Source organism: Botryllus schlosseri, chromosome 5, assembly GCF_051294905.1.
Source record: "Botryllus schlosseri isolate E-star chromosome 5, Bs_hap1, whole genome shotgun sequence".
NCBI lineage: Eukaryota > Metazoa > Chordata > Ascidiacea > Stolidobranchia > Styelidae > Botryllus > Botryllus schlosseri.
In genome coordinates, this window is record NC_137240.1 from 8,103,658 (window position 1) to 8,129,338 (window position 25,681).

Here is a 25,681-nt window from a genome sequence, read left to right on the forward strand (position 1 = left end):
TATAAATCGATGAGGTAGCTGCGGAACGTAGCAAAATAGGCATACCTACGCAGAGTCTGGACGAACGACGCTTTTCCGTCCCTCTTGCTCGCGTTGGCAGGTAGGAGTGTTGCAAATGAGAGCCTCGATGTATACCGCAACACACGATGGGGGCAGTTTCTTTGGTGTTCAGAAAGTACGGTATGTAGTAATCACTGATCAGATCTCCAAGCTATGTAATCTATACAAAAATGGATACTGCAAAGCTCGTAAGTTGCAAAGCTTAGCTTTTCCCTCAAAATCTTCAATACAAAATTATGGTAAAGGCCTAAAGAGCCAAACAGATCCGCGTTGCCACGACACTTCTGCCGACATAATGCTGATGTTAATCAAAACTGATGCAAGTCAACTTACAATGTTACATACACAGAGTTCAAGAAAATTAGCATACATTTTGCCTTCAGTTTGCAAAATCAAGTGATTGCGGCGATTGACCAAGGAGATTACCGCTGTTCTATTGTTACAGCTTCGTAGCATTCCTAACAAAAGGATAAGGCTAGCCAGCTTTGAAAAGTTGATTGCGATCACAATCGCAAGTCCTGCTCCGGATCTACAATATCACTCATGCGCGTCGTCTATCATAGAACAAGCCTTTAACAGAGTTGGCAAAAATGGAAGCTTGTTAAAGTAACTTCATAAACCTTGATTCCGATACCATGAAGAGGCAAAAGTCAGACAAAAGCAGTAAACGCTCGTCAATTGCAGCGAAATTATCACATTTCAGCTTTTTCTCGTCCAGAAAAACTACAAAGTCTGTTTATTGCTGCGAGGAGGCCTCAAACGAAACGGACGGTAAAATAATTGCGAATGAAAATGAAGTACCATGGACTTGTATACCAACAAGGCGACAGTTTTCCAGATCAAGAACAGTTCGATTTAGGGACTCAACAGCTTTGTCACATCTTGGAGAGGATATCGAGTTGTATGGAAATTACTGCACGTCAAGTCCGGATGAATCCCCTAACGATCCGGAAAACCTGATTCTGGATGGTGATAGAAGAAATAATAATCGTAATCGCTATCAAAAGAAGAAAAACCGATTCTCGCTCGATGTATCGCAATCCTTCATCCGTTACAGAGATCACGAAGCAAAAAATATCTCTCCAGAAAAGAGAGCAAGGTAATCGAACGTATATATATCTAGATATAAATATTTGAATTATGCGCATTCAATCATACATATTCAATACATCAACGAGGAGAAATATCCCCTCCATCTGACGTATTTAAACAATAAACACCGTGACGTCGATGTGGTGTGACGGTAAATAAAAATTATGATGTAATTTGATAGATGAAAATTATTTTCAATCAATCAATTTGACATGCTTAACAATGTTCCATTCATGGTTTCCGCATCATATCAGCAGTCATGTATAAACATTACCGATGTCGGCGTTTTCTAGGTAGATAAACCTGTGTAGGCCTACTTTGCATACTGCCCATATGCAACAGTGACTAGATAGGGCACTCACACCATGTAATCCAGGAGTAAATGTAGAGATTATATGCCCTCATTATAAGTCTTATAGCAGTAAGAGCGATCTATTTGTATCAAATAAATCAAACACATTTTCATCACCCCAATGATGTTCCAGCAGATGGATTTAGATTAGAACCAATAACTGTCGACACATTGAGTCAATTGATGAATATATTGAATACCTATTATAACTACAATCGCGATACCATTGAAATTCTGCATGCAAGTTGTTGGAAGAACTGACATCGTTACAAGGCTTATGTTATGGAATAAATCGCTTATTTATTCGTCGGCCCGTTCACTAAATAGGAGCGAGTCTCATTTCCATCGCAATAAAAAGAAATATTCTACGTCAAGGAGTATATTGTCATCATATTAAAAACGTAATCAATGCTCGGTAGGCCTAATCGAAAATCCGACATGGCACTACCACATGTCTAAGGGATTGCGTGAGGGTCAAGGTTTCAGGCCTCTTGTCAACGATATATAGAGGGTCAAGGATGTAGGTGTAGGACTATAGGTCTCTCGTCGATTATATAGCCATATATTGAAGAAGAGGTTACAGGTTAATATGCTGTCAGTCAGAGACTGGAACATATAGCCCAGTTGTTCTTAACCCGCGTTCCACGGAACACTAGGGCGGCTCCCTGAACAAGTATCGGGGGTCTCTGGAGGTCAAGACCCACACTCAACTCATACAAATGATTTTCGATAATACAGCCGCCTTGTCCGTCATTATTGGTAGCAGGTAACTAAGCCCGATCAGTAGTCGAATTGTGACTGCTGTGGTGATTAGGGTTGGGACTTCGGGATCAAATTTGAAATCCCGGGATTTTCGCTGCTCAATCCCGGGATTTCCCGGGATTAGCAAAGTAGTAAAATACACATACAAGCTACACATACAACGGTTATTCCTTGTAATATTGACGCAAAACATGCTCCCGTGGATAAGAACGGAACCCAGCGATCGAGAGCCACCCGGATAATGGCGTTTAAATACATGTACCGCCTGTCTAGTGTTGAAGTTGATTCGTCCAACGTGGTCGAAAAACGGCCATTATTCCGTTTCATTGCCATAAGCTCTTCTCCCAAACACTTGCGGATTTTTTGGCTGTGCCCGATGACCAAGTACCGAACCCATTTGCGACATCTTGGCAAGTCACAGCCGTCATCCTTGAAGGCCCGACGAATTCACTCACTTTGAGCAATTTGAATAAATGTTAGCCAGTCCACACACAGCAGTTAACTGGCAAAGAAGTTCATCGAAGGTTCATCGAGGCTTATGCGATTTATAAAAGGAATCGAACTTCCTCATCTTCATTTTTGGCCGATCTTACTTTGACGTTTAAGATTGAGTCATGCATGATTTAATTACTATCATGTGTACGACCATTGTCCCTTTGTGACAGACCCCGAAGCTTTCAAAACGTCTCGACACAATTTGCATTTTGCTTTTTCTGTAGATATACGAAACAATATTTTTATCTACACATCTGATTTTCTCTTCGCGCTGACATCTTCGAAATTCGCTGTTATCCCGGGCGGAAGTGATTGTGTAGTTCATTGTTATGCCATAGTTAGCTTTAATATCACATGATTGTGAATTATTTTCGACAATAAACCGAGTTGGTGACACAGCTTTATTACCTTTATTACCAAAATACGAGATATGGCACTACGTAAGCCTTGGTAGATGCTGTTTACAAATCCCGGGATTTCATCGGGATCAATCCCGGGATCGGGATAGCTTCAAATCTCGGGATCCCGGGATCGGGATTTCCCGGGGTCCCAACGCTAGTGGTGATGCGTCGTGTGCAGTTGCGTTCACAACGGAGGTCGTAGTTCGAGATCGAAACCAGGTCCTTCTGAAATGACAAGTATATCTCCAATATTTATAAGTTCAATTGCAAATAGGCAATTGATAACATACGCTGTTGCGTTTCGACCGAACAGTGCGATACCACTTTCCACGGTCAAGCCTCACATTTATGAGCTGGTATCTGAAAGGGAACAGCAGTATCACATTAATTTTCAATAAATATTCATGATAATGTATTCGTTTTGTGTGAAATACATTTTATTGGTTTCGTTTTGTTGACACTCCGATGATTCACAGTTCATTTTGTGGACCAGTAATCTACAGTAATGTGTTAGACGTGTAGTTAGATGTTAATTAGGCTTACCATATTTTGGAATCGGGAAAGGAGGACACTTTTACCATATAAGAAAAGTTAGTTGATCAAGACTGAAAACATTCGTCTTTGCTATTTAGCGTCATTTATGTCCATTTTTACTCGTATCTGTCCATTATCCTAGCTGTAAAAACTGTAAAGGGGGACGAATTGCCAAAAAGGAGGGCATTTAGACGTCCTCGGAGGACATTTTCAAAAACCCGAAGAAGGAGGACAAAACCTCCTAAAGGAGGGCGTATGGTAGCTCTATGATAATTGTGGTATTTACATATGGGCCCATATCTGAAGATCTATATCAGTGGTACCCAACCTTTCTGGATGTCGGGCCCGCATTTCAAACTTCAGAGTTCGTATGGAGCCGCATGAACACACTTGAGTACTTGAAACGAAATCTTAAAGGCAGCTATCCTAATACCTCTGGATCCCACCATCCAGCTAATTCAAAAGCATGCACATTGTACATAGACTTCTATAGATTTTATGTTGGTTATTTTTAGCATTGATAGACGCAGATTGGCGAGTGCTATGCATCGAAATAAACTGAAAATGCATATTATTACTACAGCTTATAGTAATATCTCGTTGTGTGATAGCTCTTCATACATTCCAGCACTTAATGCACAAGTTTGAGAGGTATTATGCGGAGTAATATTGGACTTATTGTAATTTATACTTGACTATGAGTCGTTATTTTGACGTTAGTAAAATTGTGTCAAAATTTATTCTTCACAGGTGGCGAGATAGCGTGGTGGTATGATGCACAGCTGCAACACCAATGGGTTGCGGGTAGGGTTGCACTTAAAACAAACGGTATTTTAAAACAAGTTGTAAAATCATGCCATAATTGTGTAAATACTTTCCTAAAAACATGTTGTATGAGCCTACGGACAATTCCATTTGTTCAATTTGTCCATTCATTTCACTAGCCTACACGACACTGCTTGATTTAATGCGCATAATTTATATGTAACATGCTTTCGGCCAAGTAAATCTTTACTCGTATTCCTATGAATCAACAGTGATGCGCTCAATGATATAAGTCGTGACAGATAAGACGAAATAAAATGACATCGCTTCATATGTTCATGAGTTAAGTGTGTTTGAGTACAAAATAACTTCATCGGCGTATAGGAAGATCTATATTTAATTAAGACAACAGATATGGTTATCTACACGATCTTAAGCATAATATTCCATGTTTTGAGATGAAAATCTATTAGTACAAATAAAGATACGGCATCGGTAGTTGCGCGGTGTAAAATCGATGTGCTGAGATTAAATATTAGACATACTTCCGTCAGGAAAGTTAAGCTTGATATAGAGGCGTTTATTTACCGGAATATGAAACCTCACGGATTATCAATTTCTAAGTCAGCAGTGTGGGTAATCATTAATAACTTCCTATTTCTCTATTAACACATATACTCTCTTTGAATTCGTCGCTACTGCAACCAGTGGTGGTGACGTAAGTATAGATTCGATACAGCGAACCAGCTCTTACTGTGAGTCAGTGTTGGGGACAGTATCACTTTTAAATTAAGCGAGAAATGGATTCTTTTTCTTCTGTTGGGTCTAATCAAACACCCATCATTATCACTAGTCTACTCCCGTGTAGGAATTGTCACATCCGACCGTTAATCCGCAATATAGTTTAGCAGGTATTTTTACGGCGGGTGCACTTTCTGCCGTAACTCAACTCATTTCCCCGGGCTTGCTCGTCAGTGTCTGGATTCTAGGGTGGGCGCCGCCTAGGCGATTTGAACCAGGCCTGCATATGCACGGTGTACAGTGAACACGGATCATTTCTAAATGCCGGTAGCTGGAAAAAGGGAGCCTTTCTAACGTTCCTGAAATATATCTTTATTCGAATAGGACCTAGCTGCTCCCCACCGATATACTACGATGGTCAACCACAGACTTGGTGCAGTTGAAATATCTGATTGGGTGGATAGCTCATCTGTTAGATCAGGCACGTTTCTGATCACACGCCACTCATCCGGATCCTATGTCAGCATACTAACATTCCGGGAGCTGCTGGAAATCAATGTCGCTGTGGCAAAACTTTTAAAATTAATCATATCCGCTATATTTTGGGATTTATTCACGTTTTCTACCCACCAGCCATGCACCTACAAAAATCCCCATGCATTACCTTATGTCCCCTCAACTTATGACGCATGGCAGGAAGCCAACCGCCGAATTGTGTTGGTGCCATATTATGTAATGCAAAGCGAGATGATTCATTCCGCTAGCAACTTGAATACGTGTTCTGCGAAACCAACTTGGCAGAATTAAAAGTTTCACTTGTTGAATTGAGCGGCTATCTGCCTAACCGCACGTGTTCGTATCATTATATAGGGTATGTCGAAACTGCATAATTTATATAGAGGCAGCGAGGCTTCGCAGTCAGTGAAAGGAATATCGGATCATCATTCCGCTACTTGGTAATATATATTTGATACCGTACTTGTCGTAGCATATTGATTGAACGTATTTCTACGTGAAGAAATGACATTGAAATGTTTTCCCATGCCTGTTGTACAGTGTGCAGTTGAAAAAAAAATGTTTGTAAGCCACGCGTAGAAGTTTTAGCGATACAGTCAATAGGTTAGTAAACTTCGAATTGATACCTATTTCAGATCAGTCAATTTTCGGCATAGCAACGTTGTCCTGAAGAAGATACCGGCTATCTAAAATTAAATGTTTGGTTGATAACATGCGCAGAGGTATATCGTGATATGTATAAGTATGGGAGATTGACCTTCACCAGGAATTTGATGGTGTGATAATGCGGGATCATCCTTCGCGAAAACTAGCAAGTTTGTCCGGTACACACTTGTTGTGGGTATGTAACCCACTAAGCGTTAACGACTGCAGTGGCGGCGGCTACAATTCTCAATTATACCCAGATTATAATTCATACAGTAAATCAATACATACCAAATCGATGTCGAGAAACTCATATGACAGTATATTCCAATTTGGTAACGGTATTGCGCATTAATAACGTATCACTCTGGCACTGGAAATTTCGCTGCACAAGACGTTAGCTATATGTTGCGATGACTCGAAGCTGACTCGAGTCACGATTTCTGAATGACTTGACTTTTCTTGACAATTTCGTTGATATTGGATAACAAATGACTCCTTCATCCTCTTTTCTGCCCAACAGGCTGTCATTATAGAATTCATGCAGTATTTCAGTGACCAAACGTCTCTTATGTCAAATATACCCTCATACTTTTTGAATAGAGCATATACGATGTTAGCAGAATTCTCACCAATTTACATAAATAATCGAGATAACTCAAATCGATTTAGTAGTTTCATAATGACTTGCCATTAAGTTTGACTATAGTTCAGCGCGGTCCGTCCTATATGTGATCATGCATTCCCAGATTAGAATCAAACGACAAAAACTGAAAATATTCGACTACTTGAAATTTATTTCGATTCACTTCGAAAAGTGGTGTTACAAGTTATTGCCGGCACTTCTGTGCGATAGAACTAGGGTGGTCTGGCCCTGCGACCGCGGAATGTTATGTTGAAATGAAATCACCAATCTTATAGCTGGTTTGGGACAATATATATGCCAACGGGATTGAGTATTACAGTGGAAACAATACATTAGTTCATTGTGGATTATACCATGCTTCTATTATAACATAAGTTTATTCGCTTTCGTTATGGCTGATCCCTGGTGCATCTCCCACCCCGGGACTGGTCTGGTCATATGGGAATGGATTTTCGACCCAAGCGGTTGTTTGATAATCATGACGTTCCGATATCTGTAATCATTTTACACCAGGTCGATGTTGGTATGTATGGTTACAGGATTGCCTGACGCACAGCACAAGCCCACTTTCACGTAATGGTTTTTTGTAAGACACGGCTAAAGCAGATCGATTGGGTGGTCATGAGGAACCTAGGTAACATTCCAACATCCAGGAAGGAATTCTAAGTGTTGGATGTAGGGATGGTGTGAACGTGAGGTTCACGTTCGCGTTCTGTGTGTGAACCTCGGAAATTTGAAGTTTCACGTTCACAAACGAACCTTTGTAGGTTCTTCACTGTGAACCTTTTTAATACATTACAATTTTGACGTCATCTTTGGTTGAAATTTATTGCATTTCAACTGCGGGCCACTATGTGCATGGTGCTGGCAGCATAAAAACCAACACTAAACGAGCATGCACCTGGACATTTGGACAATATCAAAACCTTTTCCTACTTTGCTACAAAAGTTTGCTCGAAATATCCAGCTTTCTGTTTGTGAATATTTAGTGACTCTCTGCTGTGACCGGGACTCGCAATCACAGAACATCAAAAGCGAAATACGCTACATGTAGGTAGTCAGCGAATGATGCTTATTCAATCAATGAATGAAATTGATATCGTTGTTTGATGTAAAAAGTCTAACAACCGTACGGGGTCCATCTCGACTTCATATGTTTATTGTATCATAAAAACCGAATCCGTGCGATTGGGGTGTTATTGTCTACTGCTGTTTGACTTGTTAATGGGGTAAAACCCGTTTTACACTCTTCTCAATATCAACGTAGCAACACTCAGACGCCTAATACATTGTCCGGTCAGGCCTAGACCGTTAAGGCGTGAGATTATATTCCCTTGCAAGTCCTCGTCGAATTTTGTTGGCAAAGTGACTGGAGATATTGGTTTTATGGGATTATTATATAATTTGATTGCTCCAGTTGATACATTTGGCGACGTTTAAAAAGTCAGTATCTACTTCAGCAGTGTGGCATTATGTGGCCCTAATCGTTGCTAGGTATCTTAGACGTACATCAATATACATCACCTGACTGAAATGTAGGGTTGGAATTAGCAATATGACGTCACGTGACGTCATGAAGTTCACGTTCGAGTCCACACAGAACCTTTCAAAAAGGTTCGCGTTCACACGAATCTGAACCTTTCAGAGGTTCACACCATCCCTAGTTGGATGTTAATCTAAACTCCTCATCCGCATGTTAGCATCGTTCGTCGTGATACGTATGATATCGCTAACGATAAAAGTCGTGATGCGTAATATCACAGCGCTGTCTAGTCCGAAATCGCCCGAAATATTGCACATACAACCGTTTGACCTTCCCCCAATCCACTTCGCATTGACGGTCTGTATCAGCATCAAGTTGAAACGTGGCACGCAAAATCTGGCTTCCCGTGAAGCCATCCGCGAATCGGGAGTGATTTAAAGATTGCTTCGTATTCCACCACTCGGAGGTCAATCAATTCCACGGTAATCAACCGCCCGACTTGTCCGAGTCTCTAGAGACGAATACGGTTATGTAACTTCGAATATTGGTCAGCATGGCGTCTAGACTAGGAAAATATCGATTAGTCTCATCTCTAAAAACCGATGTAGAGACGGGGATGAGTACCATTTGACGAAACATCCGCAATAGAAGGTATGCGATAGTGCGGTCTTGATAATAGGTGATTCGTGCAATATCCACGGCGTACATTGAAAGTGATCTTGATTGTATTTTAGAACCGAGTCGCTTCGTACAAAGAGAATAAGCGATGTTCTTTTTGTATCGTGATCTGGCTTTGTGAGCATCTTTAGCGTACCTTACCTGCTGCATGGGGTAGTATAAAAGTCGCTGTGCAGTTCTTCAATCATGGTAATTAATGCGTCACAGGTCACTGACGAGATCGCAGAGAACGATGCACCAGCGCGTATTGAATCAGCGACGGAACACATACGCCACGGAGAGGAGAAGTCCGCATCAAAGTCCTGTTCGAATTTCGTCCAATGGGGTCGTACTGCGCAACAACACTCCAACAACTAACGGTGGCAATAGACGTTCCATGTAAGTAGCGCTATTTCACTTACAGGCGACACCCAATATAAATTTGACCACTAATAGTTTTCCGCGATCGCCGTATGCATGCCCAATGCTCATTGCCGAAATTGCGCACATTCGTCGTCTGCAATATTGACTACTTTCAAGGTCTTTCACATAATTCCCAGATGAATGTTTGATAGAAAAGATTTCATTAACGCAATCTTACGATGCTTTGGTATAGTAAAATACAAATGAACTGTATCTGTGTGGCCTATCTAAAGTACTTGACCATACTAACGTGCCCGAGATAGACTTGGTCATATAGTTAAAAATATTTGCGTAAATTTGCTTACAGGTTCGAAAACGTTTGTGTAATATTGCTTTGAACATTAGAATATGTAATCTGCCTATATCAATCATTCTCAAGTTCAGCAGAAGTGCAGGTGTAAAGGTAATATCAATGGATTTTATATGCAAGGCGTTATATATAAGATATACAAATACATATAGACGTAAATTACTAACGTCGCATTGAATTTCGTCTACAGATTCCAAGGCTCAACAGAATCATTGTCAGCCTTGATACGTAATCCAGGTGAGAAGTAATAAATATTAGCAATCTTCGCATGAATCGTCCTGGCGCGTCTGCTATAGGCCTATCGTTGTAATCTTACAGGGCGTATATAGCATATAGCAGTGGTCGGGAACCTATGGCTCGCGAGCCAAATATGGCTCTTTTGGGTATAAGATATGGCTCTTTGCCAAATATTTATTTTGTATTGAATTGATCAATATTGCAGCAATTACTAAATTTTCATCACGGCCAGAATACTTATTCTCGTGGCAGCATAACCAATAAAAATGTATTTGAGAGGTAAAGACAATGCCGTCGTCAGGTTTTTTAGGGCTCGAACCCCCTCTTTTCAAAATCCTCAAATTTAAGTTACTGTCGTGCCGGCGACCAATATCACTCGGGAATTCGATGTACCCGACTCGAAATCTTGGATTGAACGATAAGTTGATTGATCAAAGAGCATAGCAGACATATATGACAACGCAGTTTTCAAATTAACATTATCTTCCTGATCTACCCCGCGAAATGAACTGCTGTGGACGTTACATTCACAATTACGAACTCGAATTACAAACACTGTCATAGCTATCCACGTTCTTGATTGGCAAGTAGCTCTGTAGTACTGGCTGTGAAATGAGGGTGTGTAGCGCAACGTTATGTGCTACCGCCGAATATACTTTGAGGATTGAGAATTAGATCAGTATTTAGATTTTCGGAATCAGTGCGACAGTTAGATTCGATTATTATCAGTTATAATAAATTCTAGGCTATTGACGATGAATTGCGCTATTGATGGTGAGGCTTGTCCCGTCTGTGCCTTACCTCTTGTTTCACGCTGTATTTCCGAACAATAACTATGCAAATTGTGAGAATTTGGGAGTAAAATGTTCAAATTCTTGTCATTCATGAACATCAATAGAAAATACCAATTGCAATGAAAGGTTTCACAATTTTCGTTCACTCATCCTGACGACAGGTGAGGTACTGCCTCACTTGCCTCTCCTGACTAAACGCCCGTGATGTATCACAGCTTTGAGTGCGGGTAGGAATATTTACTGCTGTAGTGACCATGCTTGGCTCCACCTACGCATGTGATCATTAGGGCTCTCAAAAATGACTTCTTTTCTCAAATCGCACTGGCTACTTGATAAAATTGTTAGGTTACCTAATTTAAGCCTACACACAATATTTGGTTCAATTCCAGCCAGTAACCGCTTTGCTACGGGAGAACAAAGTTTCTATTTATCATATAAAAATAAATAATAAAAAAATTGAAAATTTTCTGTTCACCCCATGAAAGTGTTAGGCTGTCTATAGAAACAATCCGCACAAAATTTGGTTCAATTCCACCTTATTGCCGTCGAAAAATTTGGATTGGAATAAAATAGTATTTACGGTGAGCACAACTATAATAAACAAACAAAGAATCGGTCACCGTAAATACTATTTTATTCAAATCCAAATTTTTCGACGGCAATAACTTCGCTTCCACTGGTTGGAATTGAACCAAATTTGGTGAGCATCGTTTCTATAGACAGCCTAACACTTTCATGGGGTGAACAGAAAATTTTCAAATTTTTCATTATTTATTTTTATATAATAAATAGAAGCTTTCTTCTCCTGTAGCAAAGCGGTTACTGGCTGGAATTGAACCAAATTTTGTGTGTAGGCTTAAATTAGGTAACCTAACAATTTTATCAAGTAGCCAGTACGATTTCAGAAAAAAGTCATTTTTGAAGAGCCCTAGGATCATGGGTTCTCACATTTAAAGAAGGCATTACGACGAGCCAACGTTCTCGCGACTCGAGTTTTGCATGCTTAAATAAGGCAACCAGCATGGTTAGTACGAGATTTTACAGATAAAATGTGGCGCACACGACGAATCCGATGTAGTGAGTTCGAATTAGTGCTATCATGGAATCACGAAATTTCTATTGTGACATAACAGTTGATTGACATGCATGGCTCTTTGACAGTTAACACGAAAAAAATAGGGCCAATATGACTCTTAGGACAAAAAAGGTTCCGGACACCGGGCATATAGCAATGGTAATAGTTGGACCCACTCTGATCCACTAGCTCGATTGAGAGTTTTGCCTTGTGTGTAGTTTTAAACGCTTAAGAAAATACAATCGCTTGTTCACTTCGAGGAACGCATAATAAGCGTCATGTTATCGCGCTCCGAGAACAAATGCTACCCTAGCATTTCACCCAAAACAGCGGCCGTCCAGGGCCTGATCTCACGTTCTATAAAATCTTAATTAATATTAATCCCCTTTGTAAAGTAGATATTATGCGATGTTATGCGTCACGCTCTATCGCCTCGATTGCGTTTACGGATTCCCGGTCCTAATTCTATGCGTTCGGTATTAGGCACCGGGACTAGGTGCATAATAATATGCACTGCATATATACAATTACTTGTACGTACGTAGATCGTATGCGATATTGCGGACGATCTCTCTAGGCATGTTTGTATGGATGTGCTTTCCATCAACTCCTCGATGTTTCCATCATTGCAGAAAATCGGAGGTCATTTCGAGCCTTCCTCGTAAAAGAATACAGCGAGGAGAACCTCGATTTCTGGGTACGGTGCGATGAATATAGAAAAGTTAATTCAACGCAGCGCAGGGGAGAGGCAATGAAGATTTACGAAACTTTTCTCGGTGATTCGGCTAGCCGCGAGGTACGAACTACGCACGCTTTGTTTTGTGTCAACAAAAGCGTGCCACGAATTGCGACTTGTTATCGTTGCAGCATTGTGTGTGGAGGTATCTTACTTTTATCTGATAACCGATCGAGTAGCCCAGCACCAGAGATAAAACAGTATTTGATTGGTTTCGACAAGATACACTAGGGTTCAAGTTTGTAGATGATTTCATACCAGGAATGTAACACGCACACAAATCAGATTTATGTAAGCCTTTCCGCTGGCAATAGCGAGTGGATTGTGAATGTACTGTCACAGTGACATCGCAATCAATATTGTATCAGTACACATTTACATCGGTATCAATCGATTCGTTGCTTGGTTCTTTCGTGAATCAGCCCTCATTCTAATGAAGTAGATGTTCCAATGTTCAATCGCATGAGTAATTCATGCGGCCCTAAAATGTACTGCAACCGACCCGTATGTATCGCTGGACATGGACATGAATGACCCAATAATTAAACTATATCTCTTGGGTTGAACATTCAACATGCCATATAAGATCATCACTGTATTGATTGCACGCTACCAGCACGCTACATTCCCCAATCCCCAATGAGCTCCATTTTCAATCAACATTTATTACTTCGATCTGACATCCGGCTCATAAATATAAGCTTGCCTACAGAAAATTGTCGGACAATCTATTGGCGGTGCGATGGCAAATAGGGTAGCGAATGTGTATTTTAGATTCATAATGTAATCAGCGAGTCACAAATCCGTGCTGGCTTACGTGTTAAATGCGAACTTATTCCAAGTTTTGAAACTATAAGACGCGTTAACCAGATTCGACATTTTCGTGTAATGCTATTTTTATACGATTTGGGTGTATGATAACATATCCGATTTTACCAGTAAAATATCGTTTCCGTATTACTCATGCTGGCACTTGTCAGCGAATATGCTCGCGTTTCGTACCTGTTCAAAATGACTAACCACAACTGACACCGATGCGTCAGGTACGAACGATGGTAGCAAGTGATATCGGTTACGAAAATGTACTGTAAATGCTTTATGGGCTGAAATACACTGCGTGTTTCTTATCCTAATTAAATCTGTAGGTTTCTCGAAATCACGCATGATGTCGTATGGTTTCAGAATATTAAAATGGTGGGAATTGGCTAAGGAAGCGACCGCGTGCGTAACGTTGGGCCAATGTGTATCTTAACCTGTAGAAAACACCATTTTCCGATTGAATTTGGCCTTACAATCAGATTAAAATTTCTACAGACGGGCGTACAGACAGAGCGTGTCATATGACGCCGGCCATGCCCCGTTAATTTCAGAAGTTTTATCTAAGGACACCTTCGCACTTCCGATGTCGCAATGGCAATCTGAATTGCGATGACATCATTTCACTGAATATGCCGGTAACGACGTCTATCCCCTGGCGATGCGCTGCGGTTTACATTATTTTGCGGCATCTGCAATCCAATATACACGGATTTGATATCATGCCCGTACACTCAAATCATATTAAAATACTAGGGATAGTGTGAACCTCTGAAAGGTTCAGGTTCGTGTGAACGCGAACCTTTTCGAAAGGTTCTGTGTGAGACCTGACAATGTATTCGGCGTCTGAGTATTGCTACGCTGATATTGAGCAGACTGTAAACGAATTTCTATGCTTGCTACCGATGTTACCCCATTAACAAGTTATACGGCATTAGCCAACACCCCAATTGCACGAATTTGGTTTGCATGATACAATAGAGCAGGGCCGGCCAACCCGTGACCCACGGGCCACATGTGGCCCGCGAGAAGGTTTTGAGTGGCCCGAGAGGTAATTTTAGAAATTAGTAATATTATCAACAATGGATTGCCCAGATTGTTAACTTGCATGGCCAACCAAAAATTTGATTAGTCTGGATGTATCACTGGGGATGTGACGACTAAAATAACAGTTTCGACGCATTGGCAAATGCATATGGGCAGGTCAAATTTTGGTAGATCTTCGTACATTACAATAAAGCAGAATATTTTACTGTAGATTTATCTAAAGTCAAAATTTTCTTCACACTTCCCGCGATCCCGCACTCGATTTCTTGCTTTTAATATTGTTACCCTCTCCTAAAAATGAAAGAACACCTAATGTACAAGATTAAGTCTAATTATACTCGCAATTACGAGAGAAATTGTCGTCCAACATGCGACCTTGCGTCGACGATGAAACATAGGCATAAAGAGATTGACGCATGTTGGCCGAAGCTTTCGATATCGATATGTCCAGGTACCGAATAGTCCGGTTCTTGCAAACTGAGCCCAGCAATATGCAGTAGACCCTCAATATACCCGAGTAACAATAATATTGACCTATAAACTTTCAAAAAATTTCGCGCTTCGCGCGGCTAGTGGCCTGCGCGATTATTCGTCAATAGAATGTGGCCCTTTGGCCAAAAAGGTTGGCCAGCCCTGCAATCGAGTTACGATATTTTGGAATCGGGAAAGTAGGGCACATTTTCAAAATTTTCAAACTTAGAATACCGGAAGGAAATCCTGAAATAATGCTAAAATAGTAAAGATGGTACACGAACTTCTTTTGTAGACCAAGCTTGGGCTGGTGTATTTTGATAAAGGTCGACTCCAAGGCACACAGATGAAAGTCTGAGGGGCTCCTTCCGATGACGCGAAATCTGAGCGTTCAAAGGTCATGAATTCTGCCATTGGCATTGGCATTCTGCATTGGCATTGGATAATCCTGCTTGTGCGAAAAATTATTGAGACGACAAATTTCGCGTCATCGAAAGGGTCGCCCACACTTTCATTTGTGTGCCTTGGAGTCGATCGTTATCAAAATACATCAGCCCAAGCTTTGTCTACAAAAGGAGTCCGTGTACCATATTAAAATAGTACATTGAACGCTCTCTTATTTGAGATCTCATTTCATGCTGGTGACGTCATCTTTTGTGTTATGATTGTTGATATACAATGTTCTTTCCAATTCTCTACTAGTTGCTGACGAAAACCCTTGACATGTACAATGATGACTACTTTGATCACCCCTTATCACAGAGGTTCCCAAGCTTATTATGGTCACGACCCCAAATTTGAATTTGAAAATGTTTCGTGACCCCTCCTATCAATTTGACGTGCTGATTGTTAAGGAAATGGTCAGCGCCTTCGCACAGACCTACGGAGGGCCCCTGTGAGCAGTTGGCGACCATGTGCGCAGTATTAGTAATTCTTCAATTGAACTCGGCAATCTCCGTCAGTCAAGACTATAACAACATAGGCTATAGGTCTGTTGAAGTGATTTCTACTATATCCAATCGGAGTAGTCACGTAGTACGGCTACGTGTAATTCTGAGCCGCACGAAATACAGATGTATTGTTGTCGAATATCTTCATTTTTGGTACCCTTCCCCCGAGAAAAAATACGCATGATTTTAGAAATTACCTCACCACGACGCACCAAGACATATGGAGTTTTAGACCATGTAACATGCGACTCCAAGAAGTGTGCCAGAACGATCGGCAGCGAGAAAACCTGGGCCGAAAAGGACTGACCTTATGCTGACCGAAAACTTCGATATATATACATATATGTTTAATTGTCCATAGCCACTCAAATGGCTGACGCTGAATAGTCCCGTCCTGTCAATCTGAACCAAACGAGACAAATGCCATCCAGAAGAGAACAATTTTTTGCCAGTGAATAAATCCCTATTTGAAATCGTGTGCGTCTTTTGGCTGAGTACATTTGGGCGATTACAATATCATTTGACGTAGCAGACAGGAGGTCACGAAATAACATCATGTAACGAAGTCATTATACCAATGGGCACGCCCGAATATGTTAATTTATTATTTATGGGCCCTACATTTTCCAAGACAACGCCTCACTCAGCTCTATCGGTAAATCTGGTTACGTGGGCAGAGAGAGGATAAAAATATATAGCAATATATGCATTTCCCGATATTATTGACCGATTCAAACATGAATCATAGAAATTTTTCGCGCCTCGCCGATTAGGCAACATAAACTGCCCCACTAGACAGTATAGCTAATATCGCTTAGAAGTAGCGATCAAAACGTGTACCATGATGAGAGAGGGCTGACGTATAGTGCTGTTTCGGCTCCGGTGATAGTATGGGTGGCGCTTTAAAATGACGCTTCAACTGATCTGGTACCTTGTTTGTTGGGTTCGCATTCATCAGTGCAACCAATAGCATCCGCTCAATTGACATTCTTGTAATGATCAGTGGTATTTTATTGTCGTCTCCGGCTCTCCGCGACCCCTAGTTTGGGAACCCATGCCTTATCATATCTTATCACATACCATACTCCGTCTTGTTTCAGATTAATATTGATGCCGGCATGCGGCAGCGGCTCAAACACAACGTTACAAATCCACAAGAAGACACGTTCGACGAAGCCCAGAAACATATTTTTGAGTTGATGGAGCAAGGTCCGTTTCGAAGATTTCCAAAGCTGAATGGATGAGCTTCGCAGCAGTAGGCCTACGCAAGATACTCAGCCATATCGTCAACTGCTTAATCGAGGTCTCGTAACATGTGTCCCTCAGTTTCTGATTATAGTTAAAATTGGTCAGTAGCGTGTGAACCACTTAATAGAATTATTCAGTAATAAATACTACGAGCGTATACGTGCTACGGCCACACGCACTCTACAGCGGTATCACAAACCAAGGTGATCCATATTATTGCTAGCTCGTTAAAAACGAACCACTGTATAATCGAGTCATCTCATCGATTACAATTCGCGATAACGATAAATCGAAAGGCAATATGTCAAGTTGCTGGTGTATTCATTCCGAATATGACAAATACTGAGAAAAGAATTTGCATGGTGAACTCTATTGGCAACAACTGAACAGAATGAAGAAAATTGATCTGGTGTAAATGACCAATATAGTAGTAGATAAACACTATGAATACTACAAACAACAAAATCTGTAATTTATTAATCATACGTAACTGCAAAGACTATAATATCGTTCCAACGATGCAATTCGTACCATAATAGACTACAATGTTTTTTACGACCATGTGATTAATAGCGAATAAGTATTTTATCTAGTGAACTGCGATATTAAAAGAATCGCACATTCAGTAGGTACTCATATGGAATGTACTCTGATTAAATGCATTGTGCGAAATGAGATTAAATGCGAATTGACATATTGATGGCCTTTAAATTATATACCACTGTTGCGCATTGAGTGAGGAAATATCGGTCAAAACGTAAATCCTGAGCAGTGACTGCACTACTCTAGTTAGGTCCAAGTACCGTGCATAAGACATAATTAACCTTGTTTGGAAAGAATATAATTACTTGCTGGACCATTCCATGTTTAATTTACGCAAAATTGATTTCATCTATTGTACAAATGATATATCGTTACTTTGTTCATTAAACTTGTTGTTCATTGAAATATAATTTCGTACTGAATGTCTCGTTGCTATCGTAATGTCTTGTCTACACTCAGCGCTATTTGGCGCTTTTGCGATGGAGTTTCTACTATCAGTGGTCGGGAACCTATGGCTCGCTAGCCATATATGACTCTTTTGGGTAAAATGTATGGCTCTTTGCAAAGCATTTAATTTTGTACCTAATTTATCAATATTGCAGCAACTTGTTAGTAAAATTTTTATCGGGACCAGAATAATTATACTCGTGGCTGTATAAACATGACTCTGAGAGGTCAAGACAGGGACGTATTCAGGGTCAGGGGCTCGAGTCCCCTTTTCAGGATCCTCATAAATTGCTTTCGCGACTGCGACCAATATGACTTGCGAGTTCGATGCACCCGACTTCGCTCGTCTGGAAATATCGGATTGCACGATACTCTGATTGATCTCGACGCCGTCAAGGCCTGACAGTTTTCCAATATACGTTATCTTCTTGATTTACGGCGAAAATGAGCTGCCGTGGAAAGGACATTCAAAAATACAAATTACATGCCACACCATAGCTGTCAGTGTCCAACTGTCCCTGTTCTTGATTGGTAAGTAGCTTTGTATAGTGCCGGCATTAAAATGAAGGCGTGTTGCGCAACGTTTTGTCACCGCCGGATACTTGAGTTTCGAAAAATATCATAAGGCTCTTACTATAATACATTTAAAAATATGTAGGCCTAACTTGCAAAAGGTCCATGTAACTCGAGTTTCGTATGCTCAAATAAGGCAACCAGCATGATTGGTACATGTTTTTACAGAGAAAAAGGGACTCACACTATGATCCCCATGTAGTGCGTTCGTATTAGTGCCATAATGACCTCACAAATTTTCAATTGTAACGTAGCAGTGGATTGTCATGTGTGGCTCTTTTACAGTTAAAATGGAAAATATAGGGCCAATATGGCTCTTCGGACGTAAAAGGTTCCCGACCCCTGTACTATAGTGCAGTGGTTCTCAACCTTTTTCACCTCGCGGACCGGTAAAATTTCAAATAATGTCTGGCGGACTGGTGGACTTTCAAAATTGAAATGAAGCCAAAATGTAAAGTTTGCAGCCGTTTTTTGCAATTTATAGTGCTAGAGAGTGACATTTAGAGGGTTTGGTTCTTAATTATTTTCTTCATGATGGCATCCATGTGATTTTATGGAAGTGAGTCTGCTGAGTTGATGTAAAATTACCTTGTCCAGATAAACGTGCTACCGCCGAGAGTCATTTACAGTCTTTCATGCCGAAGGCCGCGGGCTTAACCGACCACGCCAACTCGAATAATATCCTTCTCTTTGACGACATCGAGAGAAGTAGAGTTTCGGAGTCGATCCAAAAACATTGTCTTGCTACCTTGCTCATTGCTTACTGCCACCAGACGCAGGCTAATCCGGCAACTACGAATACAATGCGTGCCGCAAGAAAACACCTTACAGCGGCCATCTGCAAATCCGGGCCAAAAAAGCACTGCGTTAGCCCACCCCCAAAAACGTTGGTCAGCCCACAGAGCGATAAGCCGGACTTCCGAGGACTTCGCCCCCAGACCCGACAGTTGGGTGGATGTTTCACCAGTATTTGTAAGCACATTCATTCTACTCAGTGCAAGCAGAAAATTTATGTGGCCTAATCGCGCCAATTGCGAAAAACTTTCGATCATTCATGAGAATCATGACTGAATTGGTTTCTCGGGCGCCGAATTTTTGGCACACCTTTCGGAGTCTCATGTTAACCAAAACTTCATTATGTGTTGGTACGTCGTGGCGCGGTAATGGCTGACGCCGAAATGCCTATTTCTATATATCATGCGTATTTCTCGGAAAAGGGCACCTAATTAGCAAGACATTTAGAGACACTAAATCGCGCAAGGCGCGAAAAGAAATTTAAAAATGTTGGTAAAAGTTTCAAAAAATACGCTATGATTTATGTTCAGCTGCAAAATAATTTTGGGCACTTTTCAAGCTCGGCCCCTCTGCAATTGGGCAGTATGAGGTGCCCCAGTTGCGGTCCTGCAAAAAGTAAATGAATCGAGAACGAATGATCGCGCAAACTGCGCTGTTTAGCGATGAGTCAGCTCGTATATGTTCTGTACTTGTCGCTCGCCAGTCGTCGATTGACACGTCTTGAACTTTAAGTCAGATCGAACATGTTTCCAGCCGTAATGTTACCTCACGAAGTTCTGAATCAGTTTAAAATTTGATGTTTTATCTATTATATCAATGCACAAGCCTTCAACGTTGCATCTTGGAATTAAGGTATAAAATTGTAATATACCTGGCGGACCGGCTTGAATGTCGTCGCGGACCGGCGGTTAAGAACCACTGCAGTGTGTCAAATGTGAGGTTGAGTTTTAAAACCCATATTCAGTGGGTTTTCGAAATAATGCTATAAATTTTTTATATAGCGTTCCTCTAGGTCAGGGGTGTCAAACTCAACTCCGGTCGCAGGCCGGATTCAAAAGTTAAGATCGCTCGCGGGCCAGACCAGTCTAATGATCCAAAATGTCACCTCGAAATCCACATCTTTTTTTTCAATGGAATGCTTTATTATAAACCGCCATGCAAAGTATAGTATTATGTATTATATCACGGATCATGTGGGCTCTATTCTAGCGACTCCGTTATTCGCAAACAATGGAATTGACAGAATGCGATGATCGGCCGGTTGAATACAGTTATATAAGTTGGAATATTTCAATGTCTCCTTGCTTTAATCGTGATGCTCTTTGGCCCTGCGCATTCGTGGCGAGGAATATAAGAGATTGTAAACGAGGGCGCTGGAACATTGTTCATCATTTTTATATCACAAATTCACCATTCTCAGTAAACCGAGGCTGGGACCTTTTGGGCATTTTGGGCACCAGCCTCTAAACCAGGGGTGTTAAATATACGGCCCGCGGGCCGCATCCGGCCCGTGAAGCAATTCTGGGTTGATTGAAAAATTATTGGTTGATTGAAAATTTCTTATATTATCCAGCCAATTTGCAGAGAATGTTGAGATTTTCCACATGAAATATTCCCGCAAAACAGCAAATGTCGAGCATGGTCATTGCTCATGTTCATATGCCATATTTTAACCGACGGACTGCGGCGTTGTGGTTTTACTCTAGTTGCCACTCAAGTCGGTGACATTGACACCTAATGTAGGGAAGGCAAAAAGTGCACACTTAAAGTGTTATGGAATAATGGACTAAGAAGTAGCTATTCACAGAAGCGAAAACGCCAATGCGAAACCATTATATATAGTTTACATGTAAAATATATTTATTACACAATTGTATAATTCAAACATCTGTTGTCGTACTTCTGTGTCACTTTTGAACCAATAGGTCCCCGGACTAAACAGAAACCATACTCGCGATTTAATAATAATGAACCAAATTCGAACGTCCGCATTCATAGTTAAATATCTTGTATTCGTCACAACGCGTACGCCGGGTTAACGCTACATTATACGACTACAGCAAAGAGAGCATAGAAATATGCTAACTTATATCGTCGTCAGCACCACCGTTTTGGCGTTTGTTAACTGTGTTCAATCCGACAATCATCGTATTTTGCCAATTCAATTCTTCGCGAATAAAGGTGTTGCGACTTGCTAGAAAGAAACCCTTATGATCCGTGTATACAATACATGCTTGATAATCAAGTGTTCGAGTGAAAAGCACGGGCACACACGAGGTAACCTTTTGAAATCGATTGACTGGTCCGGCCCGCGAGCGATTTGAAGGCTTGAATACGGCCCGCCAAGCAATTTGAGTTTGACATCCCTGCTCTAAACCTAGGGTTGCCATATCTGGGAATGCGGAAATGAGAATACTTTTTACAATTCATAAAAGATATAAAGAGAATTCATAAAGGCTAGCTGTCAAAGCTATAAAGGTGGGCGAATTTACAAAACTGATGACTGACATTTAGGTGTCCCTGGAGGACATTTTGGATTTCGTGATAAAGGAGGACATATGGTAACCCTACCTAAACCAGGTATCGGTTTCAGGTTATCGAATAAAGTTTGGCAAGATATCTGTGCATAGTCATCATAGGCATATTTCAGCGTTTTATTGGCCGTTCTCTTACGCTACTTCAGCTGATCTCAAACGTTTCAGGTCAATGTAAATTATAAACCTATTTTGCGGGCCGCACACCATTTCACATTGATACTTCTTCGAATGCCGCTCCTATTTGCTCTGCGGGCAGGAGGTTGCACATGCACACCCACACTGTAATTGACGTACGGATTGCATCCCATATCTATCCGACATAAGCTATGGCTGTTGTTTGGCACATTAAACGATATTCTATATAAATTTTCGCGCTCATTCACTACTGTTTTCATTTGTACAATACGATCAGTATCGTAACCTTTTCTTTATTTTGCTTATTGCATCTTGGTTTATGTGTTACTGCGTAGTGTATAACATATATGTACTGTACCGTATAAGCCTACAGGTTTACTATATACGTCCTTCGTTAGGAAGATTTGCCCTCCTTTTTCAAGAAATTAAAAATGTCTACCGAGGACGCCCTAATGTCGTCCTCTTTTGCGATCCGTCCTCCCTTTTAGCTTTGAAAGCCAGGCGATTGCACAGGCAGAACTGAAAAACGCCATAAATGATGCAAAATCTGGATTTTGGAAAATGACCCTTTTCAATTTTTTTGTCTTTCGGGAGTCGATTTTTTTAGTCAACACAACCGTATCTACCGTCAAAATTTTCAAATTACCCGTATTCCTGTCCGAATTTATATGTTTGGTGGTATGTAAAAAGCGTCCATACTTCCGTATCTCAAAATATGGTAACCGTAGGGGCCTGGTACTATGAAACAGTGTTGGGATCAAGTCACCACCTTCGAGTCACGAGTCATTTCGAGTCATTGCACATTTTGACTCGAGTCAAGTCAAGTCAATCGATTTTCAAAGGTGACTCGAGTCAAGTCAAGTCACTCGATTTTTGGAGGTGACTCGAGTCAAGTCGAGTCAAGTCAAGTCACGAGTCAAGTCACATTTCAAGTCAAGTTGCCTTTTCGAAGTATGTATGAGGTATGATTACGTCATTGCAATTTGCTAGCTGTCTGAAATACAGTTTGAGTGTTTATTGATTCCGAACGGATGACCGAATATAGAGTTAAATATACACACACGAAGGCGCTGTACCACTCACATATACGTAGAGCTGTTAAACTACGTAATTGCATAGCCACAGTTTATAGTTACCAGCCGGAATAGAGAATGGAGAAACGAATTGATAAGATTCTATACATTACCCATTTACAAATAGATATGATACAATTCCAGCCTGCGCCAATGGCTGAGGACTAAACTATATTCGAAGTCAATTTCAATAAAACAATAGGTTTAGTTAAGGTAAGAACAGAGAACGGAAATATACATTTTGCTATTTTATTACTTTACTACTAGAATTACAACAACGTAAGCTGTAAGCTTCGATCACTTCGTTTGCGGTCAATTTATTTGTGAGAGAACAATCGAGGCTCAGTGAAACGCACGATCATTGAATGATTGGTCGCTCTCACGGGTTATACCAGCGTTTTGCGAACAATCCGAACATATGCAAGATACAGTGATTTTTAACGACACCGATTAGTTGATGACTTGAAATTGACTCGTGAATTTTGCTCCGAGTCACGAGTCAATCCACATTTCTGATACGCCGAGTCAAGTCAAGTCGAGTCATTTTAGCAAAGTGACTCGAGTCAAGTCAAGTCATGCGAAAAAGGTGACTCGAGTCTGACTCGAGTCAAGTCATGACTCGAGTCATCCCAACACTGCTATGAAACATACATTTTGCAGAATATATGTGACCCGTTTAGGTAGGCTATAAGTGGTTATTAGCGAACGAGTGCAATTTAATCAGCCATTGCTTGGAAATTGACCTTTTGCTTCATTTCATCATCATTGGTTTATTAGAAATTTTTATCAGTTCAATACAATCCAATACACAAATGCGATACAATGAAAAGATAGGAAGGTGTCGAAACGACTTGGAGTAGTCTATGGAATCAGACACCTACCGTGGCCTAGGCGATGTAAAGAGGAGGCATGCACACTGAACAAAAAGTAAAGTCTGAGAACCCTAAACGATAGCCTACATGGAAAACTCCCGGCTTGCAGGGAACATTCATCCATCCGAGAAGAGATGGGAAATGATGAATTAGGAAGCGATAAGTTCGATTTGAATTGTTTAAAGCCTATCCTTGTATTTGCTCACACTGGAATGCGCCCGCCCCCATTAATTGGTCATTTATGACGCAATAACCTAGCACCTACACTATATTTTTCATTGAATGTACAGTGTACTGTACATGTACAAAATACATATTTTACAACTTGATGACGTAGTTAAAACTGTGACGATGGCCTACAAATTGAAGAGGATGTAAACCTAGTTAACACACATTAATATACAAGGCGGACGATACAACAATATTGAGATGTGACAATAGCGCGATAGGACGATTAGGGATAAGAACCATAATGGTGCAGGAACACGATTAGGATTCAAGGTTTGCCAACACTCGACATCGACACCTTCAGACAACGAAACTTCATATCGCGTTCACAATGTACACGAAAAGGATGGAATTCAGATTGGCCCAAAGTTCGGCTTGAGAAACTTCAACACGCGGATATAGATGTATTTGTGTCCTTGCACGACGAAACGGAATATTTGAGCAAGGTTGACGTTCAATGCTGTCATATTTACACGCTTGAATCGGCTATGCCACCGTATACTGTTATTCGCCGGTATAACAATTATTAACTTATATTTACCGAGGCGCAGAGATACATCCAGCGGTCGTGAAATATACGTAAGGGATATGCTGGCGTACCAGCTGACAATAACTATTCTATTGGAAAGAGTGAGTTTAATAGAATTGACGTTGGGAGAAAGATGAAAGTCAAATCAGCTATATGGTTGTTACAGGGTGTAAAAACCGCATACTGCGGGTTTGTTATATTACTCCGTCATTAAGCACACCGTAAATCTCAAATGATGCTACAGAAACAGGGTGAAAAATGATATATCATCGTAGTAGATGTGGTAGTAGTAGGCTAGTAGTAATAGATTTATATCAGCTGGATTACCTGCTACTAGTGTTCATATATAATCGATGATAAAGGTAGTATTGGCTGGTATGGCTCTGCATTCAAATCCAAGTCGAGTATTAATTGCGATGATTCGCGTCCAGTAGCGAAAGGTGATATTTTCGAAATGTAATTTCAACACTTTCTTCCAACCGTCGAAGCCTTGAAACCTCGATCCTTCGTATCACACCATTCAGAACTAGCATGGTTTCTCAACCTGTAGGCCATAGGGTAGGGTTACCATATTTTAAAAAGTAGGACATTTTGGCGTCGTCAGAGGAAATTTTCAATTTATTCACAAAGGAGTACAGATCGTCCTAAAGCAGGACGTACGGTAACCCTACCAAAGGCGACCATGTGCCTTTT

The 25,681-nt window shown here is 40.8% G+C and overlaps 2 protein-coding genes across 6 annotated transcripts in view; one reads left to right on the top strand and one right to left on the bottom strand.

Moving 5' to 3' along the window:
• LOC145438903 (radial spoke head 10 homolog B-like) overlaps positions 1-25,681 on the bottom strand; it is a 260,639-nt gene that overhangs the window by 176,189 nt on the left and 58,769 nt on the right. The gene's annotated exons all lie outside the window — the stretch shown is intronic.
• LOC145438875 (regulator of G-protein signaling 4-like) lies at positions 7-18,221 on the top strand. Of its 5 annotated transcripts, XM_080316256.1 has the most exons (6): positions 6,471-9,143; positions 9,227-9,287; positions 9,378-9,548; positions 10,073-10,119; positions 12,621-12,784; positions 17,109-18,221. In XM_080316256.1, the coding sequence occupies exons 2-6, from the start codon at positions 9,259-9,261 to the stop codon at positions 17,250-17,252; spliced, it is 555 nt and encodes a 184-aa protein (XP_080172382.1). In that variant the 5' UTR covers positions 6,471-9,143; positions 9,227-9,258; the 3' UTR covers positions 17,253-18,221. The 5 variants fall into 5 exon arrangements, with proteins under 5 accessions (XP_080172380.1, XP_080172379.1, XP_080172381.1 ...); XM_080316254.1 differs by lacking the exons at positions 6,471-9,143; positions 9,227-9,287; positions 17,109-18,221 and adding exons at positions 7-1,159; positions 15,354-17,102; XM_080316253.1 differs by lacking the exons at positions 6,471-9,143; positions 9,227-9,287 and adding an exon at positions 50-1,159.